Source organism: Rhododendron vialii, chromosome 6a, assembly GCF_030253575.1.
Source record: "Rhododendron vialii isolate Sample 1 chromosome 6a, ASM3025357v1".
NCBI classification, from domain to species: Eukaryota; Viridiplantae; Streptophyta; class Magnoliopsida; order Ericales; family Ericaceae; genus Rhododendron; species Rhododendron vialii.
Window position 1 is genome coordinate 28,459,436 of NC_080562.1, and position 11,028 is coordinate 28,470,463.

The 11,028-nt window shown below is 35.4% G+C and overlaps 1 protein-coding gene across 1 annotated transcript; it reads left to right on the forward strand.

Moving 5' to 3' along the window:
• The first annotated feature begins 5,703 nt into the window (after positions 1-5,703).
• On the forward strand, positions 5,704-9,282 carry LOC131330096 (probable small nuclear ribonucleoprotein G). Its single transcript, XM_058363601.1, has 4 exons — positions 5,704-5,868; positions 5,971-5,993; positions 8,707-8,828; positions 8,924-9,282. Exons 1-4 carry the CDS (start codon positions 5,834-5,836, stop codon positions 8,984-8,986), a joined length of 243 nt encoding a protein of 80 aa, XP_058219584.1. The 5' UTR covers positions 5,704-5,833; the 3' UTR covers positions 8,987-9,282.
• The last annotated feature ends 1,746 nt before the right edge of the window (positions 9,283-11,028 follow it).

The following is an 11,028-nucleotide window of genomic DNA, read 5'->3' on the forward strand; positions in this document are numbered from 1 at the left end:
TACCTCCGAATAGCATTCTCATAACCTCTATATCTACATATATACATATTCAAAACAACATAAACAACATTAATATATCTCAAAAATGAGATATAATATTATATGTCTAACCCAAGGAAAAACACATATTACACATGACAGAAGTTCACATATAACGTTATATGCTCCGTTGTCTATCACTTATTGAATTGGTCCGTGCAGCGGCTTCTTCGACTTGCTTCTGATAATATATTGATATATCCATATGTGCTTTTGAGAGGCCGCTGCACGGACCTATTTAACAAGATAACATATAACGTTATTAGTTCCTCTTTTTTTTTTCTTGAATTTTACAGGACAAAATCTCATATACAACGTTATATGTTCTCTATGCAAATTAAAATATATTTTTTATGTCAGTAAAAGCTTATATATATATATATACACACCGTTATATATGACAGAAGCTCATATATAACGTTATACGGTACAAAAGGTCATATATAAAGTTATATGTTCTCTTTATTAAATAACATAAAATATTTCTAATCTAGAATGTTATATATAACAATATAACGTTATATATTATTATATCTTTCTCTAACTAAGAATGTTTTTAAAAAAATGACATTAAATAACAACAAAAACACAACAAAAAAAAATTATTTTTTGTGTGACACAAAAAACACACATATAACCTTACATATTTTTTCAAAAAATACAACCTGTTCCAATCTTATATGTCTAGCCCCAGAAAAAATACACATATAACCTTATATATTTATTCAAAAAACTCTAAATATATCAGAAACAAGTCGGAGAGGCCGCTGCGCGGACCAAATCAATAAGTGATTGATGAAAAACACAAATATAACCTCATATATTTATTCAAAAAATTTCAGATCTCTAATCCTAGGAAAAACACACATATAATCTTATGTATTTATTCAAAAACCTTCAAATCTAATGATTGCTCCACCGGGGTCTGACAATCAACAGAACTGCTCCACTGGGGTCTGATAATTGCTCCGCTGGGCTTTGTTGGGTAAACCAAAGTCTCCTTCTGAGATTCCAATTTTGGAAATTTGAGTATTAAATTCAATTGTTCCACAGATAAGTTGGGTTCCTCCACCCAGAGGATTTGATCATAGCCAACTCAATTGGGTCTGTGATACTCTCGACTGATGCTCTCGAGGCTTGCGTCCTCGTCCTTATTCTTTTCCCAGGCGGACAGTTCACCAGGGGAGGGGAGGAGAGAGAGAGAGGGGGAGAGGGGAGGCTCAGATCTGTTTTGTGATCTAGAGTTTCTCTCTCTATATGTTATATAGAAGGGTCTTTTGGTCTTGAAAAATATCTCTTTTTAAATAAATTGGAGTTATTAGGTTATATAACTATATTAGTAGACTAGATGGGTTATGAAATTTAGAAGTGGATTTAGTAGGTTACAAACATTCAATAGTGGACCTCCCACCAATTTTTTAAAGAAAGAAATTCAAATTTATAATTTGGAAGTTCCAGGGATTTTGGTATATAGATATAGAGCTGAATGCCCAACGGTCGGAATTCGCATTATTCTACTTGTGTAGAGGAGAGGAAGAAAGAACCCAAACACCCGAAATTGAATCGAAAGGCCCAACACGGAAGAATTGTGCTATCCGCACGCACGGATGAATTATGCATAGATTATTTGGAAGTACCCGAAAAAAACGAAAAAAAAATTACTGTATATTAAGCATAGATAATGCATTTACTTTTGGGAATGACTTCGGTGTCCACGGTCATTTTGGAGACACCATAACTTTTGGCATAATAAAACCATTATGAGTATAACCAAAATCTATTACAAGCATAACAGAACCATAGCAAGGACAATCCAAATTGCTCATTTTTTAAAATATTTTTTAAGTATTATTATAAAAAATCATCTCAATCGAATATCGGTAAGGGTTTTTAAAAATTCGTAAGGTGAATCGGTCAATATAGCGCCATGAATTTTGCAAAAGTCGTTACCAATGTCTGATCATAGCGCCATGAATTTTGCAAAAGTCGTTACCAATGTCCGATTGAGATGATTTTTCACGATGATGCATTAAACAATATTTTTAAAAAAATGAGCAATCGGATCGTCCTTGCGAGACTTGGGGTGGGCCCCGCAAAAAATCTATTAGCGATAGAAATTATTGATATCCGAACTTGTTAGAAATTATTTGTGTAATATCCTTCGCCTATTGGACGGAGGTTAGCAAGACCGAAAAGAAATTAAAACTTCCACTCGTTCAAACTTTATCTTTTCTTGAAATTGTTGCATTTATTGTTAAATTGTAAATCGATGAGAAATTAAGACAAATAAACAATATAAATTTTCCCCCGACCTTCGTGCATAGCATCAGTACCACATTTGGAATTATGAAGTCATTGTCTTTGGATTAATTAAACGAGTAATTTGACATGTTTTGCCTCAATAGTCCTTTTGAATTGTTTTTTATTTTATCTTTACTCAAAATTTTTGGTTTGCTAATTTTGCATTAATTTTTTTTTTGAATTATCAATCTGTTTCGAAGAAACAAATCTAAAAAATACGAAATTATGATCAAAACCTTTATAAAGTTTGTTAAAGACAAATATAATCCAAAATCTAAAAAAAAAATTAGTTGGTTCATATTTTTATTATTTTATGATTCCATATCAATACAAACTAATAATTTGTAAAAACTTGACATAAAATAAATGAATGCAAAAAGTTAAAATACATCAAAAAATTATCCAAAAAAACTAGCCAATTCATATAATTTGAGAGGTTCCACACCCCATGTAAATTGCATGAAACCACGTTGCATGACTTTAGGCACATATGTAACGACCCGGATTTTTGATTCAATTTTTTTTTAAAACAAATTTATACTGTTAAATTCCTAATTCAATAATTAATTAGATTGAATAATTAAAATATATTATTATGTGTACAATTGATATTATTTGCATTATTGTATAAGATATGTATTTAAACTTTAGATATACAGGGAATCAGTGATTCGTATTCATCTCTTATCTTTTCTATCTAAACCCTAAGTAGAACTCTATTCAAACTAACTCTCCACTTCTCTATCTCTCATGCTATACATAAAAGCGTCCAGATACATTCTCACCCTGTACATATATGCGTCCACATACATTAGAATTGAAAACCCCCCCAAATGTGGCACTTGTCCCCTATCTTTTTATCATTATCAGTATCACTCTCCTTCCTCATTCCACCACTTTTACACATATCCTCTCACCTTCTCATTACATTATTCTCTCTCATTATACATACCCATATAAATCCGAAAATTGAACACCAGTATATTATTTCACTCACAATTCAGAATAGAGAGAGAGAGAGAGAGAGTTGTGGCCGTAGGTGTGTGCACACCGTGAGTTTCGTGGGCACACCGCTACTGCAGGCCCTATCAGAGTGCCACCGGACGCTGCCCCGAGATTTCAAAATCATCATGGCGATCTACGGACACCGTACAACACGTATCCGAACTTAGAATCGCGTTTGAGGTAGTTTTCCGGAAACCCAAAACCTTTATTTGCATTTTAATGGAGTTACTTCGATGTAAAGTTTATTGAAGATGATGATCTGCTGTTAAATTGTTAATTTATTTTTAGTCCTGTTTATATTAAAATTCAGTCCGGTTGTGCTGGAATGATTAGTGTTATACCCTGTGAAAATTTATGATCGTTTAACAAGTGTTTGATTGTGAAATTATTATTGATGATGCATTGTTAATTTGTATTTGAGTGGACGTTTACGTGTTTAATAAATTATTGGGGTAAATAAATGATTATGAAATATTCACAAGAATATTTTACTAGTAAAAAAATTTATTTAGATTGTAAACAAGAAATATTTTAGATTATATATTAGTTAATCTTTAACTCTAATAAATTTTAACTAGCATAGCCTCTCATAATTTTGTTGTTATAAAAATCTCATATTAATATTTAATATAGATAGTAAATACTAAATTTAGCAATAAGTATTTTTCAATAAAAAATTAGTTTGTAAAATCTATAAATAATATGAGAGTTAAAGAGAATGTTTAAATAGTAGAAATATTTTATAAAATTTCTAAATGAGAGAAATAGACTTAATTTTAAGTGTAGTAATTAATTGTTTGACTGAATAATATTTTGTTACTCGCATGATTAATTCTATGATAGGATTAATTTTATCGCATGATTATGTGTTGTTAGTACTTTTAGTTGAAATGTTGAACCCTGTGATATTTTGTTGTGGCTGTAGATTGGACAAATAGGTTCCCGGGGTGGTTACGAGTAGTGAATCATGTAGACGATGATAAGTAAATGAAAAATGGTAAAGTGTTGAAAGTGTGAGTACTGTGTGGATTGTAAATTGAGCCATGACGATGGCAAGGGTAACCTATGGGGCCCTGTGTTGAAATGGGTTACCTGCGGGGCCCAGTGTTGTGACACTAACGTATGATACGTCATGGGAAGTTTCTCTTTGAGGAAGAGAATGGGTCCCATGAGACGATTATAATTAGTGAGTCGCTAATGTATGATACGTCATGGGAAGTTTCTCTTTGAGGAAGAGAATGGGTCCCATGAGACTGTTATAGTTAGTGAGACATTAATGTATGATACGTCATGGGAAGTTTCTCTTTGAGGAAGAGAATGAGTCCCATGAGACGGTTATAGTTAACATGGGGTAGTGGATATCCGACCCTAATGTACGATACGTCATGGGATGACTCGATCCTCCTGTTATGGTCTTAAGTGAGAACATACTCGGTACATAACTTAGATGCGCTTACCTAGGACCCTGGTGCAGGATAAGCAAGAGGAAGGGTGGACCCATGAGACGATTGTAGTTAGCGGATGTGGGAGGAAAGGATCTCGCGGAGAGAATCCTTAGATTACATGTAAGATGATGGATAGTAAAGAAAAAGACGATGTGTTATTATTTTGTACCTTCGGTGTATTATGAATTATTATATTGTTGATCTGCATATTGTGGTATTGGGTTTTAGGATTTCTACTTGGTGAATTATCACTCAGGATACGTTTGTATCCTGGCAAATCGTTTGCTTCGGCGTTCAATTTGCCAGAGTGTGCAGGATTCCACAGTGGAGCAGTTGATACAGGTGGGACCCCTGAAACGGAGTCTGGGCCAACATAGCTTGAAATTTCGTATCAAAACTAGAATCGCTCTGGAGTTGCTTTTGTTAAATAAATGTACATAGATTTTTGTATTATTTTGAAATTGTAATTTTGTATAAGGATAAATAAGGGCCTAATAGTTTGTAAAATTCAGTGTATTTTAGGGTTAATACTTCTGAAATCCCTTGAGAAATCGGGGCGTTACAGCATATACAATGTTCTAACTTCTCAGACCTAGTTTGGCATTATAAGTCAAATGATCTATTTTTTTAATTTAATTTTTTTGGCATTTATTAATTTTTCTTCGATTTTTTGAGAATTATTTATTTGTCATGATAGAAGAATCTAAAAAGTAAAACATTATAATTTAAATTTAAATTTTTTTAAATAAAATCAAAAATTACTTATTGACGTGCTTTCGTTTTTATTAAAAAGAAAATAGATATCAATTCTAATTTTTTATCTTTTAAATTTCCCTCGTCATGATAAAATAATATTAACCCTCACAAAGGCGACCAAAAATTAATAAATAAAAAAAATTAAGGACAGAATTATACAGTAATAGTTTCTAGCGGGTCTCAGTCTTCTCCCACTCCACGTTACTAGGGTTTTGGAAACTCGAAACAATTTCGGTCTCTCTCTCTCTCTCTCTATCTCTCTCTCCCTCCCTCCCTGGGGTTTAACCATGAGCAGGTCCGGTCAGCCTCCAGATCTCAAGAAGTAAGTCCTCCACCTCACTCCCTCGTAAATTCTAGGGTTTCTCTTCGATTTGTTTTTCCGTTGTCACTAATTTTGTTATTTCGTTTTGTATTTGGTTGGCAGATACATGGACAAGAAGCTACAGAGTAACTTCTCTTCTCCATAGCTGATGCTCTTTCAATACTTTTCAACTTTCTTACTCCTTTTTACATGTGTTTTTGTGGTTCTTTTGTAAGAGTACATTATTTCAGAAAACTAGTTTAGGTACTTCAATTTAAAGAATCTCAAGGGGAAAAAATTCGTTTTTTAAGGATACCCATCAAGGAGATATTGCAGATTCTCGAAAACCATTTTTCGCCGTAAACTACTTCCTGTGCTGAAAAACGAGTATTCGTATTTTGGAAAGCAGTTTTTTCTAGTAGTTTGGACTGGAAAAACTTAATCTCAAGCAGAAACCGAGCCGGGATAGTAACTTTTGAAGCAGGAGTTTCTCTCCGTTGTATTTGATGTCGTGAGCTTGTCTGGTTCCTGTGTTCTTGGGCTGTTTACTTTGAATGCATACTTTTGGTATGGTATTACATTGTCGGTATCTGTTTGAAACTGGTGTTAATAATTTGTCTTAGGAAGGGCATGTTAACCTTGGTTAATGTATAAGACAAAACGCTTCATGAATATAGGGCTCTAAGAATTACCAAGCTTAGCAAGTAAATGGCTAAATGGTACCGGAAGTCTGAAAGAGAAAATAGACAATTCATTACAGTTCAGGGATATAAGTAAAATTGTACTATGAAGACCACATTTTCATGCAATCATAGTTTCAGAGCCATGAGAAACAATCAATGTTCTAAAATTTGCTAGGCCCTAGTCGGGCGGAGAAGGGGCGCCTAGCGCCAACTACCTGGCCACCTAGTGCCTAGGCAGGGACTGGGTGCCAACTAGTCGGCTGCCTAATCTAGGCGTTGGACCACCGCCTAGCACCTAGGCGGGGACTAGTCGGCCGACTTTTAGAACACTGGAAACAATTACTACCAAGGTTAGAATGACATGGAGAAGGAACTTTGAATTGGTTATGAAAATAATTAATCCGAAGTTCAGAGAATCAATTTAGAACAAGTACTGTTTTCATAATTGTAGTTCAAAACATTGTATTGTACGTTTACATTATATCTTAATGGTACATGAAAGTTCTTTCTGGACATTTAGCTTGTTTTGGTCCTGTATCTAATAGATCATACTATGTCATCTGGCTTAGTCCCTGTTTCTTGATTGTTAAAAATTCAGTCCTATTGTTGCTGGCTACGCTAATGCAGCCCTAGGTGTTCTAGACAAGAACTAAAATTCTGTTTGTGTGCTATTTTGGGTTTTGTATGGTTTAGTGTGGTGTGGCTTGGAATCCTCAAGTCTACATCATACGCACTTGTTGCAATACCTTCTTCAATTTAAAGGATATTCTACTGTTGTACCATCACATGACATTGAAAACTTTATTTGTGACCAATTTTTCCGTACCTAGTTGATGCAAGATTCGCACAGCCATCAGGTTGTTATTGGAGTCCTTAGGTTTTTAATTGGGATCTTTATTACTTCATGTATTCTTAGTTGGAGTTGTAAAGTTAGAAACCGTCTTACAGAGTTGATATGTGGTACTGTTGTTTGGAAAGTAAAACCAGAACACAAGCCTAAGACCCATAATTTTGTTATGTTCTATTTGTATTCTCCTCCTCTGCAACTAGATCAGTAGTGAGTATTTTCTTTGTTAATTTGGATTCATGGATTTTTCTGGTTGTGTTCCTTTGTTCTTGCTCGGTTTATCTAGTTTTTATCTGCCCAAAATTTGTTGTATGCTTACTTTTTGTTTTCCAATGAATATGCGGTACTTCCATCTTGGACATTTGCCCGATATGAGACCATCTTTTATCAGACGTGTGCCTCACTGCTTGAACTCTTATTTTATATTCTTTTTAAGTGCCCCCAACTTCTCATATCGTGACCCATATTGTGCAGTTTGCTTGGTTTTAGATTGTCTTTAATCTTCATCATACTTGTGCTTCACTGCATGAATTTGTATGTTGAATAATGAGACCAATTTTAAGTGTGACATAACATATCCCATCCATAACACTCAGATTCTGTGTCTTTTCCCCCTTTGTACACTATTCCACCAAGCAATAATCCATTTACTGGTCTTTTGAAATCATCATTCTTGTGGAACTTTTATTTGAACAAACAACTGCTCATACAGATGTCTAGCAATCTAGTAAAACATCATTAGTAGCTAATTGGCTATATTGACAGCAAAATTCGGTAAATTTGAGATCTGCTTTCTTCTCTTAACAATGATTTTGATGAATAAATTCAGGTGGACAAAATTATTTATGCATCTCTGATAGAGCAAAAAGACCTAGTTTGAGAATTTTGCAGTTTGCAACTTATCATCATCTTGTTCCTTACAATTAGGAAGTAGGTGTATTAATTATGCATAAGCCTAGCTCAACCTGAACGACCATCTTATGCTACTTTATCTGTACTCCTTATACGTGCATAGTCAGAAAATACACATAAATTCTTTTGGTGGGAAAATGCTTTTTGCAGAAGCCCATTTGAGGGCTATAAGGCTATTCACATTATAAGTTTGAAGGCTTAGTTACTTTATGCAAGGTAAAGTAGATGAAAGAATGATTTACAAAATACATGGTGTAAAATTCTATTTAACCGTAAAGTTGGTTCAACTTCAACCATTCTTGAGCCATGCTACATAGGCTGTTCAGATGCTATGATTTACCTGGAAGTTGATAAATTTCACAGCTTCAAGCAGAAAAACTTTGCAGAGTTTATTTAATCTTGAATTCTGCGTTGCAGTCAAGTTGAATGCAAATCGAATGGTTGTTGGGACACTCCGTGGTTTTGATCAGTTCATGAATCTTGTGGTTGACAACACTGAGGAGGTGAATGGGAATGAGAGAACTGACATTGGCATGGTGGTGGGTGTCCACTCTTAAAACCTTTATTTTAGTTGTTTTTTCATAATTTGCTCCCAATTACCTGACCTTTAATTGATGTCACTTTTCTTCTGCAGGTTATTAGAGGAAATAGTGTGGTCACTGTTGAAGCGCTTGAACCAGTAAGCAGAGCACAGTGATTTCTGAGTGTATTTTTTTGGTAGACTGTACTTTGTCCTGCTTGTTTAGTAAACTAGAAGCGTGTTTGTGTGACTGAAGAAAGTGCCTTTAAAAGATAATTCTCGTGGGTTTCCTTTTAGCCAGATTGTTGTCCTTTCCATGTCATATAACAAGCATCAGTTTGTTCAATCTGGTACCGAGTAGGAACTATGAAATCGTTGTCATGGCGGAACTAAAGCTTGTTAGTGTTGTGTTAATGCTGGATTGTTGGGTTGTTTGATAATTAAGCCTCGAATCTTCGGGGAAGTTCAGTCTCTTTTTGGGTTTCGCATCCTTTTTTTTTGGTCGGCTTGGATTTTCGACACTACAAATAGTCTAAGGAGGTATTATTTGATCTCTAGATGACTGAACCGTATCTATGCTGTTCTATCTTCTTTTGTTAAAATGGCTGTTTTTTCTAGTAGTGGTGTTATTCTGCTGTTGATTTGGAAGAAAGCTCCGGACAGACAAACTAGACACAGAGACCTTCCACAAGTAGCAACTGCCATGTAGAAGAAGTGTCGTTTGATTTCATAAAACCATTAAACTTATGGTGAGAATCACATTTCCCTCAAGGCTATGAACAGGCTAATCTTAGAATGGCCCTTAAGAAGTCGATGATCGTTGATTATGAATGGAATCCGCCCTTGTAAAATTAGCTCCAACAACTATCCAGATGCTGTAAAGTTCAGCTCAAAGTTATAGCCAAACTTAAATGGCAGGAATCACTCAAAATTCCCGTATCTTTCTCCCCCTATATTAAAACTAAGCGAATGACCTCTCTCAGCTGATCTAACAATTTTGAAATTTCCCATCAGGCCCCAGTTTGAACTTGGGTTTAGTGATAGCATTCCAAAAGCTGTCTGCTCTTGTACATATTTTTATTACTCCATTTTACTTCAAGCAGGGACACCGGCAATCTAACACCAAAGGTTTGACCACGTGGCCTTATTGACAAGTGCTCCCTTACGAGAGCTGATGTTTGGGTTCGATCGAGTCTCACTACTCCCATTCCCCTAGTCCCTCCTCCCGATAGTTGAAAAATCTTGACGTTCTGCTGGTGATCTGATGGCTTGTACAGCTCTAGAAATGTGTACTCCGTGCTCATCATGTCAGAAATCATGAGCTAGCTCTAGCCTTCAAGCTAGTACTAGTTTCTCATTATGTGAGGAGCTATTTGGGAAGTCACTATCTGCATTTAGTAAGCCGTTCCTGCAGAGGTAGATTATTCTTTCGACATTACTTTATGGTTTGTTTACTTGAAGGGGATATTCTTTCGGCCGGTGAGTGTTCGGAAGCGAACGGTTTTCCTTTCAGAAAAAAAAAATAAAAATTTGTTTCGCTTCGGCCGACACCACTTCGAATAACCAACCCTCTTTGCCTATTTAAACAGCCCTCCACTTCATCCAAATTAACTAATTCTCGGTGCTTCCTTCGTGCATATGTTCCGCAAACCGAAACCGAACAGGACAATTTCACTAGTTGGGGCCAAATCCCACTGCTAATCTACACTAGCCCGTAGAGGTCTGAAGTATCAGTCTAGTGTCCCGTTCAATGTTTGTGGGCTATTTTCAGCTGGGTCAAAAGATGGGAAGGGGTAATCGGTGTAGGTACACCTTCCTCTGTGAGCGTGAGCATGACCAGGGGTTTTCATCCATTATAAAACGTTTAGTTGCGTGCGTCTACTTGTTCTGATCAGGCTAGTGAGATTCGAACTTGCAACATATTGAGGGGCAAGCCATATAATAGCTTTCTCATGCTTATTTAGCCAAACTCTTTGACTTGATGTAAAATATTGCACTCAAAGTAGTTTAATTTGGAGCTATAATTGGAGATTAATTATTAGGGGTGAAATAAAAACTGGTCATACCAAGCCAACCGTAAAAACTGGTTGAAAAAACTAGTTTGGTTCGGTTTTCTCAAGCTAATGGTTCGGTTCGGTTTGGTTTTCAATTTTGAAAAGAAAATGGAAACCGGCTGGGTTTCGATTTTTATCATAAGATACCGAACCGAAGCATATCAT

Excerpts from the sequence above, each read along its gene's own strand:
- LOC131330096 (XM_058363601.1), top strand. The coding sequence starts at position 5,834 with ATGAGCAGGTCCGGTCAGCCTCCAGATCTCAAGAA. Across the intron at positions 5,869-5,970 it reads CAGCCTCCAGATCTCAAGAA|ATACATGGACAAGAAGCTAC; the intron begins GTAAGTCCTCCA and ends TTTGGTTGGCAG. Across the intron at positions 5,994-8,706 it reads CATGGACAAGAAGCTACAGA|TCAAGTTGAATGCAAATCGA; the intron begins GTAACTTCTCTT and ends TCTGCGTTGCAG.